The sequence below is a fragment of the Gymnogyps californianus genome, chromosome 5 (genome assembly GCF_018139145.2).
Source record: "Gymnogyps californianus isolate 813 chromosome 5, ASM1813914v2, whole genome shotgun sequence".
Taxonomy (NCBI): Eukaryota; Metazoa; Chordata; class Aves; order Accipitriformes; family Cathartidae; genus Gymnogyps; species Gymnogyps californianus.
In genome coordinates this window covers 32,659,769-32,676,027 of record NC_059475.1, presented here as the reverse complement: position 1 = coordinate 32,676,027, position 16,259 = coordinate 32,659,769, and the positions used below count along the sequence as shown (strand labels likewise).

The 16,259-nt window shown below is 47.7% G+C and overlaps 1 protein-coding gene across 1 annotated transcript in view; it reads right to left on the bottom strand.

Moving 5' to 3' along the window:
• The window catches only part of SLC8A3 (solute carrier family 8 member A3), a 98,372-nt gene extending 82,543 nt beyond the window's left edge, over positions 1–15,829 (bottom strand). Inside the window, 1 exon segment of the mRNA XM_050897627.1 lies at positions 14,044–15,829. Coding sequence (XP_050753584.1) covers positions 14,044–15,809 — 1,766 coding nt within the window. The 5' untranslated portion in view covers positions 15,810–15,829.
• Positions 15,830–16,259: the final 430 nt, after the last annotated feature.

Here is a 16,259-nt window from a genome sequence, read left to right as displayed (position 1 = left end):
GTGCTGCCTGAAAAAGATCAGACGGCTTCCCAGTGTGACCTGAAGCATTCACTGGCAATAGGCAGTGGGAGGAGGTAGGCTCCAAGGTGCTATGGTTTGTTTGTTTTGGTTTTGTTTTGGGGTTTTTTTGGGGGGGCGGCAGGGGGGCGGAGCAGGAGCAGAGTAGACAGAGCAGCAGAGAAAGAGCAGGAAGCAGAAGACAGCTCCTCCTTCCCTTGGCTTGCCTCAGCAATGCTGAAAGTTTCTTTTCCTACCAGTTACTGGAGGAGAAACTAGGAGATAAATTTCAATCCACCTCCAAGACATCCCCACTGACTGAGAAGTCCTGGTTGAAGTACTGGCCTTGCAGCAAGAAACCAAGCCCTAGCCCCACATTAGGGGAGAAGACCAAGGCCCCGTGGTTCTCAGCAAGTAACTCTCATCCATTTCTTTTTCTCATTCCAACCACGTTGCTCTCTATCTGCCTTTCATAGAATGGTGTGGGTTGGAAGGGACCTTAAAGATCATCTAGTTCCAGCCCCCCTGCCATGGTCAGGGATACCTTCCACTAGATCAGGTTGCTCAAAGCCCCATCCAACCTGGCCTTGAACACTTCCAGGGAGGGGGCATCCAAACTTCTCTGGGCAACCTGTTCCAGTGCCTCACCACCCTCATAGTAAAGAATTTCTTCCTAATATCTAATGTAAATCTAGCCTTCTCTTCTCCAGACTAAACAACCTCAACTCTCTCAGCCTCCTCATAGGGGAGGTGCTCCAGCCCCCTGATCATCTTCGTGGCCCTCCTCTGGACCCGCTCGAGCAGGTCCATGTTTTTCTTACACTGGGGCCAGAGCTGGACACAGTACTCCAGGTGGGGCCTCACGAGAGCGGACTAGAGGGGGACAATCACTTCCCTCGACCTGCTAGCCACACTTCTTTTGATGCAGTCCAGGATACAGTTGGCTTCCTGGGCTGCGAGCGCACATTGCTGGCCCATATTCAGTTTTTCATCCACTAATACCCCCAAGTCCTTCTCCACAGGGCTGCTCTCAATCTACTCATTGCCCAGCCTGTATTTGTGCTTGGGATTGCCCCAACCCACGTGCAGGACCTTGCACTTGGCCTTGTTGAACTTCATGAGGTTCACATGGGCCCACCTCTCAAGCCTGCCAAGGTCCCTCTGGATGGCACCCCCTCCCTCCAGCGTGTCAACCGCAGCACACAGCTTGGTGTCATTGGCAACCTTGCTGAGGGTGCACTCAATCCCACTGTCCATGTCGCTCACAAAGATGTTAAACAGCACCGGTCCCAATACCGACCCCTGAGGAACACCGCTCGTCACTGGTCTCCACTCAGACATCGAGCCATTGACTGCAACTCTTTGAGTGCGACCATCCAGCCAATTCCTTATCCACTGAGTGATCCATCCGTCAAATCCATGTCTCTCCAATTTAGAGACAAGGATGTCATGTGGGACAGTGTTAAATGCTTTGCACAAGTACAGGTAGGTGACATCAGTTGCTCTTCCCTTATCCGCCAACGCTGTAACCCCGTCATAGAAGGCCACCAAATTTGTCAGGCACGATTTGCCCTTAGCGAAGCTATGTTGGCTGTCACCAATCACCTCCTTATTTTCCATGTGCCCTAGCACAGCTTCCAGGAGGATCCGCTCCATGATCTTGCCAGGCACAGAGGTGAGACTGACTGGCCTGTAGTTCCCCGAATCCTCCTTTTTTCCCTTTTTAAAAATGGGGGTTATGTTTCCCCTTTTCCAGTCAGTGGGAACTTCACCAGACTGCCATGACTTCTCAATATGATGGATAGTGGCTTACCCACTTCATCCGCCAGTTCCCTCAGGACCCGCAGATGCATCTCATCATGTCCCACGGACTTGTGCACGTTCAGGTTCCTTAGATGGTCTCAAACCTGATCTTCTCCTACAGTGGGCAGTTCTTCGTTCTCCCAGTCCCTGCCTTTGCCTTCTGTGACTTGGGTGGTGTGGCTGGAGCACTTGTCGGTGAAGACTGAGGCAAAAAAGTCATTGAGTACCTCAGCCTTCTCCATATCCTGGGTAACCAGGTCTCCCGTTTCCTTCCAGAGAGGGCCCACACTAAGCTCCTTCGAGCCCTGGACATACCCGTAGTAGGGCCCTGCTGGCCAGTGATTCCCCGTGTAATTGTCCCCAGGGAGAGAACACCACCATCTAAACAGACCTCTGCTCTACCTTTGGTGATTCACCTCCAAAATGCCAGTCAAGGACACGCATTGGGATTCAGATCCATCGCCTTCAAGGTCAGCACAATGTTCTCCCACCTCCTAATGGGAGCAAGCCTTGCTCATCCGCTGCCTCCGTCATCTCTCAAAGCTCCCTTCCCTGCCCTCTTCCCTGCTTCCATCTCGTATTCCAGAATTGTCCGGCTCACTCATAGCTCCAGGATTTGAGGGCAAAAAGACACTCTGGGGCTGACAACCAGCAATGTAACAGCACTCACAGCAACTACAATCTTGTGACAGGTAGATGAGTTTATTCGCGTGGGTGGGCAAACTTTCTGGGAGAGCCGTCTGAAGCTGCTAAACTACAGCAGGGTTGGGGGCAGTACAGTCTCGGCAGTGTCAGACCTGTACGGACTAGGGGTATCCTTCAATCACGAGGCAGCTAACGCTGTTTCCCAGCGGACTTCTACTGTGGGGAAGGAAATTCCTCCATGTGATTTCTTTAGATACTCAGAGTCACTCCAAGGCCCCATCCTGCCCTCCCTCTCCAGTTTTCTGCAGATTGATTTAAGCTGATGCCTCTGGTGAGAGTTAATTGGAATTACAGTATCCCATGGAAGTCCTCTATGCGGTGGTCAAGTTTGGTGTTCCTCACTTCTAGCCTTAAACTGTTTCAGATGCTGTGATGCTACGGTTCACACTGGAGGTGGCTGCGTTTCAACTGGCACTACAATTACTCCTCTCCCCAGAACATCCTAACTTGTATCAAAATTTTACAGGGCATCAGCAGGAAGGTAGGACACTGCCTGTTATGGAGCTCAATCCCTTCAGCACACTCTGTATCACAGGCTGTTACTACCCAACAAGGGGAAAAAAGACAAGTTTAAAGGGCTGAAGAAAACTTCCCATCCTGCAAAATTCCCGGGAAGCTTCAGAGAGGATGGCGAGGGTGGAGGCGAGCAGCCCCGGTCGGAGTGGTCTGAGGGTTGGGAAGAGGGATGTCGGAGCAGCGATGCTCACGTGCTGCTAACAGGTTTATTCTGCTGGCAGGGATTCCCTTCAGAAGCCTTTGGGTAAGTGCTGTACACTGCCGAGTTCAATCTGCACTAAGCAGATTAGTTCCTTACTGGTGAAAGGTTCTGGGCAGCAGCAGAGAGTTGCTCACCATGTGATACGAGGGGGCTGTCATTACGTTTCATAGATATGATATAATTATATGCTCCCTGGAGGGTACTTCTAATTGAATTATAGGGTGTCTCACAAGTATTCTGGGCAGCGGTTCGAGGAAGCTCTCACTGCCCAGAACAAGTTAAAGATACCCTTTAATTCCATTAGATGTACCCTCCAGGGAGCGGGCTGTTATTCTGTGCAGCAATTCATTTAAAAATCATCTCCCCCCAAAATTGGAAGGCAGGTACCCTTAGCAGAAGTTTGTTGTTGCTGCGTATTTGTTCCTCGGGCCTCTCTTCCGCAAGCTCGCAGCCCCATAAAACTCCCTCACCTGCCACCCGGGACAGCCCTGTGCCACAAGGGAGAAATCCCTCGCCAAGGGCAGTCACTGTCCCCTGCCCGGGTGGCTGCTGGGCTCCCTTCCCAGCGCGGGGCCAGGAGATACAGTGCCGCACGAGGTGTCACGTGGCAGGCTAGATGTAAGAGGGAGTCTCAGCCTCCTTAGAAAAGATCCTGAGAAGTGGTCCCCAAAGGCCCACTAATAGTCCCCGGCCAGGCCAAACAGGGGCTCCACGCATTACAGCACACGCTGGCGAGGTTCTCCCTGCAGCCTGGCCATCCATTGCCTGCCCATCATTTGTCCTGCCTTCAAATGCCCTGGAGCTGCGAACAGCTACCCTGGTCCCTCAGAGACAGCCGGAGTGACCCCAGGACAAGGCAGCTTGCTCCCCTGAGGTGGCCATGCTTCCGTCACTCAGGTGCCCAAAGCTATGCTCCCAGGGGCCTATTTCAACCCTTGGATTTTGCTCTCCATTTTAGTCCAGACTCATTCAGTTTTTCCTCATGAACCAGATCTTCCCAGGGGAGCTGAAGCACCAGGCTTGCAAAATCAGCTGCCCTGCTGTCCCAGCACAGCCTGCCTGCGAGCAGCATGCTGGGGACTGGTATCCCTAAACCGCTCTGCACCACGGCACCTCACCTCCTCGGGCTCCTGGCTACCCAGAAGCACTGCACAGGAACACACGTGGGACCTGCTGCTCCCCACAGAGCTCAGAGAAGAAAAAAAAACCACCTGTCCACTTACTGATGCTCTCCCAGCATCAAAGGCAACAGCTCCTTTGCTTTTTACCCTCTCCTTTGGGGGCTGTGCACCAAGGAAACCACCCTGCACTTCTCTCCTGCTCCGCCACTGCTGTCTACAACTTACTGTCAAGCCAGGGGAGATGTCACATCTGTTATGCCTTTTTTTGCTGCTCTGTACCATACAAAGGATGGGATAATCAGGCCCCTGAGCTTTTTTTTTTTTTTTTTAAGTGACCTCAAGGGAAAGCCAGCACCAGCTGCCCACCACAAAGTCTAATGACCTACTGAAGCTGCCATCAGCTCTGACTCCCACAGACCACGTCTAGCACTGCTCCACTTGTCAGACCACAAAAAGAGCAAGACAGACAGTTATGCCAAGAACTTGCTAATTATAGAAAATTAAGACCTTCCAGCAGGACAGGCACCACAGTGGCCACCGAGATAAAGTGCACACAGCTCCTCATGCTTCCACGGTGCTACAGCCTCATACACCAGCAGTAGCCAGGCACCTGATACACTCCACCCTGCTAGAGCTTTCAGGTATTGCTCTGCAGGGTACAGCTGATGAAACCCTAGGAGCCCGACTGCTAGGCAAGGAGTTATTGCTCATACATAGTCTGTTCACTGTGCTTTTGCATTATTCACAGCTCTGCCCACCTCCAGTGGTGACAGCTAACAGGACACATCTGTGAAAAACTGCCAATTCACACATTCTCTCTCCCCAACTCCACTACAGAAAGAGAAAACTACTGTGAGCTATCAAAGCTAACCCCAATCCACCCCAAAATAAAGAAGCATTTCTGGTGTCTTAGGAAACAGAGCACTCGTTGCGTATTTAGTCTTGCACAATCAATACACTGGTTGTGGCACATCCTTCCTAAGCAGCATCGTGGTCCAGTTGTCTTTACTAAGGGAGGTGGAGATAGAGGTATTAAGCCAAAACTCTCAAGCAGATGAGGTAAAGGAGAGACCAACCCAGGAGGGAAGACAGACAAAGCAGAGATAAGCAGAGCAGAATTTCTACATTAAATATTGATAGCTTTATCATGGTTTTTTCTCTAAAGGACAAAAGCAGAGCAGCACGGCACTCAGGTGGGGATTTTTATGAGAGTAGGACCCATTTGGCTTGCTTATCTCATGGAAAGAAAAACAGAGGCACAAAAGGTAATCCTACTCCATTTCACTTTAACAACATACTTTTACAAGGAGCACCAAAGAAGCGCAGCAGCAGATAAACCATCCACGACACACTCAGCACAACAGCTGCAGCACAGGCAGGAGCAACCACTCCTGGTAATTCTGTTTCGAGAGGTCAGCGGGGGAGAGAGAAAAAGCCTCTTTCCTTCCCAGCACCTAAAAACACTGAAGGAGGTCTTCCACCATCTAACAGAAGGACCAGGAGATCAGAGCCATGGCTTTTGCTCACATGGGGTAGAGCATCAAGTCCTGGCCTCTTTTTAATACTCAGAAGGGCTCCACGCCAGCACCTGGAAGGAGAGCGCAGGACACAGCAGAGGCTGTCAGGGATCTGATGTTCAGAGGAGGATTTCCAGGCGCTGCAGTCCAGCTCTGGGGCTGCGCCATGCTCCACGTGAGGCTGCTCAGGCTTCAAGGCAGCTCGGCAGACGTCTCCATTGGTCTCCTAAGGACAGGTCCTACAAACCCTGGCAGGAAGACCTGGTCCTACCTGATGTTCAGGCTTCCACCCCGCTGCCCTTCCAGCGCAACCCACCCAAAGGGCGCGACCCACCGAGCAGCCAGGGCCTGCTCAACACCAGGACTGGCTTCAGCTGAAATGCTCGCAGCAGTACATGCTGGCACCCAGGCAGAGACTTGAGGGGCCTCATCTGTCAACAGCCCATCTGCTAAGACAGCTGTAAATATGTACCAGTCCACATTCCTCCCAGCTTTAAATCTGCTGTTTTCACTGAAGCTAAACGGAGGATAAACTTGGTCCCTGGTGCTTCTATCAGCTAGCACAGCAAATTCTCTTATCACCTTTTATCCTGACATGAGGTAAATATGAAACAAGCCACACTGCTAGCAACAGGTAAATCACCTCTTATTTGAAACAGCTGCCACCTTCCACCAGGATCAGCTGCTTCTATTTAGCCACAACAAAAATGTGCTGGAGGACCTCTGGCTGGGGAGATTTTAGACTCTGCTGTTCTCATCTCATTTAGGAAAGGATAAGCCCATGTTTAACTCAGAAACTTTGCTGGCACTCTGATCTGTTAGAAGTCACAGACACACTAAAATGATGCTGTAAATAACATTCCCACTGTGGGTTAAAAAAAAAACCAAAAAAACAGCACGTACTTGGAGCGATATATGGTCTATCAGGCCTTGCCACCAGCATCTCTTCTTATCCCCTGAAGCTGCATCATTCAGGCTGTGCCTTCTCTTCCTCCTTATAGGTGGGAAACAAACACAACCTGTGCCTCTGCAAACCTATGTGTAAAGGGCATGATGTCTAAGCCACTCATTTGCAAAGGTCCTCCACACAGTAATGCATGAGTCAGTATGAGTAAAGGAGGCAAAGCTCACCCAAGCTACCGTGGACTTGTTTTATCTTGGATCAGTTCTGGTCTGTTGTTTGTTTTTAAACCCAAAACTTGGTTGTGTTATATGGCAGGGTGAATTTCCCTGTGTTTGCTCTAAACTAGGAATATCACCGCCCTCTCTGATACCTCCCAGAACATCCCTTCTGAGGGCCTACTACTTCAGGAATCCGTGAGCTTCCCAGGGGCTTCTCTGCTAGATCAGAGCACTCACCAGCTCTGAAGAGCCAATCTCTCCCACGTGCCTCTCTTTTGAGCTAGGGTCTCAGGCCTCCCCTGTTTAATGCTGTCACATAAACTCATACAAATGCCTACTTTGATGGGCAAGAAGTCACAGGCTCTGAGACAGGATGTCGTTTGTCCTTCTTCATGGACAGATGGCAAGTATGTCCCCCTGACACCTGCCAACAGGACTATCTGGGAAGGTAAAGGTCAGCTCAGGGCTTCTCTTCTTCCCAGGATGGTGCCATGGTCTCACATTTCTGCAGGCTGATTTTACATACGCTCCAGGAACAGTCCCCTGACGCCTTACACTAATCCCCTGCAGGTCACACCACCTAGACCTCACAGTGGGACTACAGCAGAAACCCAGAGCTTGCGTGCGTGTGTGTAAAGGACTTCAGTTAACTTAGAAACTGGTACTGTTAAGAACACTGACATGAGAATTTCACACCAAGAAGCAAATACAATAGCCTTTCACCACTGGCAACATAGTGGGGAAAGTTTTTTTAACTGGAGGACAGCTGCTACTGTTTTCCCTTAATCCAAATTAAAATAGGAATCACAAACTTCTAATTTATGTGAAGGTGTAGGAAGAGAAAGCCAGAAGGAGCTTACCCACTGACGGAAACAAACTGGAGAAGAGTTTGGAAGATTCAATCTCAAGTTCAATCTCAAGAAGGAAGTGTGTCCTGAGAGAAGGAAACCATCAGCCTCACACAACAAATTCTCATTGCCTGGAGTCCCACTAATTAGTCTTAATTTTTTTGAGGGCTGTTCTCCTCAGAGCCCAGAGCCTTAGGATCAGTGCATGGTGTATGAGAGCTGTTGAACAAGAGTTCAGACTAGATTACCAAAACAATTTTGTTATGACCTTGGTCATTAATCAGAGTCATCACAACTGATATAAATAAACCAAGGTCTGCAGATGCAGCACACCTCCATGTCATGTGACCAAAATTTAATTTAGGAAAATGAGCACCCAAAACCACAGCTACTGTGGACAGCTTGGGGGAATAGTGAAATATTGCAGCTGCTGCCTATACCTGTACCCACCTGATTCGTGATGGCTGGGGAGAGGTCAATGAATCTGCATAAATTCACTGTGGTCCTGAGTAACAGGAAATTACAAGCTTGATGTACACAGACCTTCTTCTAGATACAGCACAGGCCAGCAGTTCAGGGAGATCAGTTTTATTCCTATCTTTGCCTCTGATCTGCTGGGTAATCCAGAGGGAAGAGAAGTCACTTCCTCTGCATTTTTTCCCCCATCTGCAAAATGGGAATAATGTCTCTCAACCTCCTTTGCAAAGTGCTATGAGACCTACTGATGAAAAACCATGCAAAAGTATCATTAATAGCATTCCCCTCAAAATGCCACAACCATGACTGCATAGGTGATCAAATTAAAAAATTAAGTTGACAGTTCCCTCAAGCACTGAATGGCAAAAAGGAAGGACAATTAATTACACCAAACCTCAGTATGACGTCCTCCAACCAGAAAACTGCCGTTCACTTTTCTCCACTATCACCTTCACCAGATCTGCTGGGGGAAGCTAACAGCCACCACAGCAGGACCACAAGCAAGGGGTTAGGGCCCAGATATCTCTGCATCCAAGCGTGGGTGGACAGGAGAGGAAAAGGAGGAGGAAGGGATACTGACCTTCCCAGCAAACAAGGGTGGCACAACACACAGGAGAGAGGATGGCAGCAGCAGCACGTGGTGGCTGCCTGGGGCAGTTGTTAAGCACCAGCCTTGGCGCACAGCACCAACCTGAGCTTGACCCAGACAGGACCAGCTCTGGCCTTCACATGCATACATACATGCACACTCCATAAGCCCCCCTGCCAGAAAATGCGTGAAGTCCCCAACAGGAAGAAATGCATGTCGTTTTCCACTGCTCAGTGTCATGGCAGCACCTTGGAGGACCAGCCCCGCTGAGCTAAGCACATGCTCAGAGACAGCCCAAGGCTCACGGTGACTCTATGGAGCAGCCATGGCCATGTATGCAGCAGCCTGGGGGCTTCTCTGGGGAGAAGCAGACAAGGAGAGGCAACGTGCAACTTGCACACAATGTCCTGCCCAAATCCTAAAGGCAAAAAAAAAACCTCTCACTGCCTATCAAGGCAGGCTTAATATGTTTGTCTCCAGCAGTCTCTATACGAATGGAGGAGAGAGCCCTTCTGTTATCGAGAACTCTGCCTAACACACACATACATAAGTGAGTGTAGGTTTCCACGTGTTACCAAAGTTCAGCCATGCTGACTTTGCGAAGAGGCTTTGCAGGCCATTTAATACCAGTTTAACACCACAGCATCTCTCAACACCCAGTTCCTTCCTGAGCCACAGGCAATACTTTGAGAACTATGGACTCAGGGCAGATGGCTACACCTCTAGTAGCCTTCAGGTCCTGCAAGTAATTGAGCAACCAGCAACAAAGGCAAGTAACGAAGTAGGTCTCCTGGCCTAAACCTTAACCCAGTATAGCTGCTGCAAGTGACATGGCCACAGCAGAACTTGTCACTTTATTTTCCAGCTGGCATATCAATTAGCTACTGGTAACTTGTGTATCTTCCTAAACTTTCTAAAGCCAGACCTAGACAAATTTCCATATGAATTTAAACAGTTTTAAACAGAGGAAACAATTTAAACAGAGAAAATTTAAATTGAATTTAATGACTTGCTGGGAGTTCCCTTTATTATGCAAAAAGAAAATCCTTTAAAACCCAATTCACTTTTTGCTGCTGGCTCTTAATGATTTCTTTATTGCTTGGACATGATAAAGCAGCTGGGTCAATCATTCTTCTACATTTTCATACCTCCAAGAACCTAACATTTATGTCCATACAAAATCATTTAATAGAAAAATGTTCGGTCATCTTGCAAAAAAATCTAAGTTTTGGACTTGCTTTTTTGAGAGTTTCCTTTTAGTCAACACGAGAGCTAGGATTCTGCTTCAGCTGCTTCAGTCATATCTGACCCTCGCTGGAGCAGGAGTTCAGAAATAACAAATGTATTGAAAAAGAGGCAGCATAATCAAATATTTGAGACCTGATCAATTCCCTTCCCAACAGATGACAGCGTTCAAGATTATACAGTTTGATTTATAGCTATCCAACACCCATACACATCCATATACACACACACTGCACGGGACCATATTTCAGTAATAACAGCATTGTTTCAAGCCTCCTCATCTCAGCCTGCTTTCTCTTGTGCTCCCACCCAAATGCGAGTAAGGAAACTTTGACCGTGTTAGTCTAGAAAGAATCACAGAGACAATAAGCAAGACCCGGTGGCAGGATCCATTTCCCTCTCATTCTGTAACGTTTGCATCAACTCAGCTTTTTTTAGTCCCACTTATTTTAGGGAAAGCCTCTTAAAACCAACCCTGAGATAGTTTATTTTATCTTGTTATATTTAAGTGAAGATCCCTTCTCCATTTAGTTTTCAGGGAAAGTGCTTATCCTTGGCCCTGGGGATTTGGTAGATGGCAGTGCCTCTCCTATAGTTTAATCTCAAGGATGCTGTGTAATCCAATGCCCCTCAGATTAATCTAGCCATTGCTACACTTAAGGAGGCTGACCTACAAACTACTTAAAGATCACCTGCCACTGCAGAATGCGAGCTGAAGTTTTTTAATTCGTGTGTCAGAGAACGAGCTGAGAGCATGAACTGAAGCTTTTACTCTCCTCCAGTTTACACTGATCAGTGCTTCTTCATGGCTGCAGTTCTGCAGATCCTTAGCATACATGCATAGCCACAGCAAAGCTTAGCACTGTCTTATGTGTTTGCAAGATGCTGTTAATTAATTTCCTTCCTTCATGAGTCAAAAATCTTTTCAAAGTGACTCCATGAGGAGAATGACAAGGTTAAAGCAGTGAGGTAGGCAGGACTCCATCCACAAGCAGCTCCTACACCAGCATGGAAACTAGAGCCCAAGCTTCACCTTTCCTAAGCGAGGGCCTAATCAGTAGGCTGAAGCGGGGAGCACATAACTTCTCACTGCTTTCTGACCCCCTGTCCTTAGCACTGTCTACTGACCATCTTAGTCTTCCCATTTTCCCCTCTGTTCTGCACCAGGCTTTGTGGACCCTCGGTCTCCCCTTCAGTGCGCAGGGGATGTCAGAACCTCATGGTGGACACCCCTCAGTGGCAAGGCATTTAAGAGGCAGGGCCTCAAATATTCAGCCAGGCAACCCGCTGGCTATTTGGTGACCCAGTGTCTTCATACAGCCTTGTACCAAGTAATACCATGACCAGTCACTCATATACCGCCCTCCGGGTCAGCAAAACTGTCCCAAACACCCTATCCACCCATCTTCCAAAACTGGGCTGACCAAAACTAGACAGTGTTTGTCGGAATAGTAGCATTACGGGTCTGAACTCCAAATTCAGACCTGAATTACCTCAAATTTGTTTGCAGCCTAAAGATTTGCTCAAAATTATTTTCCTGCATTCAGATTTAGAAAGCAAAAAAGGAAGAAGAGATTAAAGCCACCCATTACTGCTTCCAGGTTTCTACAGCTGCTTCTACCTGCACCTCAGAGAAGAGCTGGCAAAGTACAGCAACTGACCTGTGTTCACTGAATTTAAAGGCCAAGTGCTGATTACCGAGAACTACCTTCACATGTTTCCAGCCCAAAACTCCATTCCCAGACGACCTGGAGATTTAAAATGAGACCCAGGAGTGAATAAAGGCAGCCTGCTGGCTGACATGATCTCCCTCCTTGTTAGGCTTATTAGTTTGATTAAGTTCTATGTTGAGCCAGCTACAGTAGTTCTAGCTTCAAAAGAAATTCATTTCTGCTAGCCACATGGTCTCCATGGCCAGTGTGGCTAGCAGGCTTTGTTCTCAGCAGTCTTCTGATACAGAAGTGAAAGTCACATTAATGCACTAGGTGTGGGCACAGTTTTAAGTACACCACAAATGTTTCATCTGTGCTCTAGGGCATCTCTGGGACAAAAAACACAGCGCTAAGCAATCTACACATACTTGTTTTCTGGACTGCCTTCATTTTCATTAGAGTCTGTCCCACAAGGATGCACGTGGTCCTGCTGAATGTGATCTGTTTTAACCCAAGTGAAGCAACTATTTGGTTATGCTCTGACCTTCTGTCACACTTTTTAAAGACAAAAAGAAGTCTTCCATCAGCTGGAAGATGAAAGAAAGGGAGTACAGTTTGGAGTAAGATGGTTTATGGGCTTATTCTCTGGTACCCCAAACCTGCTGGCCTTTCACTGATGGGTCTTCTTCAAGCAAGAAAAGTCTCTTTTCTTCAAGACTGGGCTGAAGCAAGGTAGTGCTCATTATATTTTAGGTAGTCTACTGACAGGAGACTGTAACCACACATCTGACATTCTTCTTCACTTTCTCTAGAGAAATCAGCTTGCGGCTCAATTAAGGAGACTAACCTGCATGGCTCATCTCCCTGAAAAGACCAGATTAGGACAGCTGATCCTCTTCCATCTCTGATAGTGGCTGAAGCCAGCCAACCAGGAGCTTCTCTTCCTTTAATAGGAAAAACACGTACTCACAATCAAGCATCAGGACTGTGGATATTAGCTGGATTAAATGGTTTAGTGGGCTGAGGCAGAAGGTGCTATTGAATTAGGGCATCCCTACTCCATAGTATTTAATATATTAACATCCTTTTGGATACTGTATTGGGAGGCTTGGTACAAAGATTTCCTTTCTGTGATGCCAGTTGCAAGTCTGCACAATTCTTCCTTTGATGGCTCAAGTGATTAGGTGTTAACAAGAAGAACCTAGGCACTTACTCAAACACTAAAACACTAGGGAGTTTTAGCACCAGGCTCACACCCCTCTCCCTCTCCCTACTCAGCTAAGGGATTTTTCTCATTCCTCACTAATGTTAACAGCAGGTACTTAAAGCAATTAGACATTATCACCTCTCTGGTCTTTATTACTTCCTAGCTTCGTATCAGCTACTTTGTACGCAATAAAAGAGCTGAATTAACAGGACTGGTGCAGACTATTCTGCTTCCCTTCTTTATTCTGTATGAAAACACTGGGTCATGGAGCCACATGGACAGGCTGTGAGCTGCATTGCTTTAGACCATTATTGCCAATTGCCATGGTATTTTACAAGGGGAAAAACCACAGGTAGTAAAAGAACAGACATATGGAGATCATAGAGAAGGTGATGTGGGGAACATGGGTAGACCATAGGGACATAAAGGCTGGAAGGATTTCACAAGTCCAGCAGAATAGCTTGCAGCTGTGCCTATGCTGTGAATTAGCTGCCACATGGACCTGCAAGTTGTACAGGCAGCCTAGGGACAGAGGTATGATGTGTTGCTCCTGTGAAAATAAAGCCCCACGTCTGCTGAGCAGCTCTTGCTTGCCTGGGAATAACTGTTGTAAACTTTTCATCTAGGGATTGCAATAAACTCCTGTGTGCTCCATGTTTGGTGTTCAAAAAGAGGCTTTCCTGTATTTACCCAGCCAGGTAAAAACTTGCCCTTTTTCTTCTCTCTCTACCTTAACTCTCCATTAACCCTTAGCTTTAGTACAGGATCTCACAGAATGATATATTTTCCTCCTATCCTCCCTCCCCCCCCCCCCCCCGCAGTATTTCTAAGCCTCACTTTGTCATTCCCAAGAGGGAAGGGACAAGAGCTTTGAGCTCTTAAATCCTGCTGTCGGTTCTTGCCTGAAAGAGGTAAGTAGGGAAATTGATGGAAAGCTGAAGAAAGGAGCCTGTCCCTTGTCAGCATTCACCTGTAATGGATGCAAAATGTGGGGTTAAACACCAAAACTAGACCCAGGAACAGAAACGAATGGGGTACTTACACAGTTTCATCATTCTTGAACTCCAACTCCCCGTAAGTGTCTTCAAAGTCTTCTCCACCTCCTTTCGCTGTCCCTTCTACTGTCCTAAATGGCACTATGACTGTACCCCGAGCACCTGATGTCCTTAGGACTTTGACTTCCATCACACCAATGCTCTCACTGACATGTATAACATCACACTCAAATGTGAAGATGCCAGCATGGTCATCATCCAGTATAGTCACTGTGGCCACACAAGGAGAAGCCAACATGGCCTTTGGGTATGGGGAGTTACTGAGCTCTGGAGGTTCCTCACTCTCCACCACACGGAGGTTACTGAGCCGCACAAAGAAGTGCTCATCTTCCTCAAAGATGTCATCATCAATAATTCCCACCGAGAACTCCTTCTGCGTCTCCCCTGATTTCAAGACAACAGTCCCTTCTGTGAACTCATAGTCAGCACCAGCATTGGCAGAGCCATCCTCTGTTTTATAGTCCACATAGATGGTCTTGGACATGTCCCCTCCTTTCCGCACCACTGTCAGGAGAACGGCACCACAGTTCTCAAGACACTGGTAGGAGCACGGGTCAAAATAAATTTTGGAGATGAATTCCTCAGGTTCATCTGGCTGCACCTCATGCAAGCTGGTGCTCTTCTTGGCTTGCTCAGCTGCATGCTTCTTCAGAATATTGCCAGCTCCCGTCATCATTCTGGTAGCTTGAATGCGATAAAAGGCTCTGCTCTTTTGCTGATGAGACAAGGCATAGTAGTTAGCCATCTCTACCAGCTGGTCCAAGTCCTTTTCTGGGTGCTTTTGCTTCAGGTCCTTAAGGATCCGGATCATCTCTTTGCGAGATTCATCCACCTCCTTCCCCTCCACAGTCACTAAGTTTCCATCCAGAAAGTGGGAGTTCATCATCTTGCCATCCATCTCAATTCCCTTAGGGTGATCACCTTCTGATTCTATGATAATGCCCCTGTGCTTGTCAGTACGGTACTTTTTGTGCATATACTTATAGAAAAGCAGACGTCTATCTGCTATCCAAGCCAGAAGGACGCAAAGTGGAAAGAAGAAAAGTGTGAGCAGACCTTCCCAGACCTGAACCACACCTGGAGAGAAGACAGCAAGGATCATGTACAACCAGATGTAAGCAAAGATGCTCCACGCAGCTGTGACAAAGAAAACCCTCAGGTGTTTTATCTTTCTGGTTTCCCCATCAGGGATCACATAGACACAGATGGCAATGATGATAAACATATTGAAAGCAGCACTGCCAACAATTGTAGACGGCCCCAGGTCTCCAGCTATGAATCCATGCCCACACACTTCTATCAGAGACAGAAGGATCTCAGGAGCAGAGGAGCCCAGAGCCATGAGGGTCAAGTTGGAAACAGTTTCATTCCAAATCCGAATGGTGGTCGTCGTGGTCTCTCCATTGGGCTTCTTAATTGTGATTTCTTTCTCTTGCGATGTAATGACCTCTATAGATGCCATGAAACGATCTGCAATGATGGAGACTCCAAGGAACATGTAGATCAGTGCTACAAAGTATACGATAACACGGGCAATTTTGTCCCCAAGGGATGGGTTTTCTGGGTACCATATTGGCAGGATAACACCTTCCTTGCAGTCAAAAGATCCTGAACACGAGCTGTTTTGTACTGAACTGGTTGAGTCTCCCGTCAGGCCAGCATCCACCTGCAAACCATGCAAAAACAGCACAAAAGTAACCAGCCCAAAATGGAGGAAGGCTGAGGTGACAGGCTGCAAGCTTAACCACGCCATACACAAGATGCAACTTCCACTGTGTAGATCCAAAAAGGCCGAGAACCTGAAACAAACAAAACAGAGAGGGGGGAGGGAAGCATGAGAGAAAAGGAAGATGCAACATTTACCCAAACGCACTTCAGTATCTCACCACTGAAGAGTACTGGTAGAGATGCATGGGTTGTCTCTCTGTCACTTTGAAGAAGGTATTTAGCAGGGACTCTAACAAACTGCAGCATTTAAATGCCGAGCAGATGAAGATCAATTGCTAGAAAAGTAACTCAGAGGAAAAGTGTGTATATATATATAATAGCCCACTCTTGACCTACAACATGTGCAATAGGAGTACTGAGTGCTTAGCTGCCACTCACCTAATGATGCCATGATGTTCACCAGCACACAGCACTTCAACTCAGCACAAGAAACCAAATCTAAAGGCTACCCTGTCTCACCACCCGGGGGATAAGA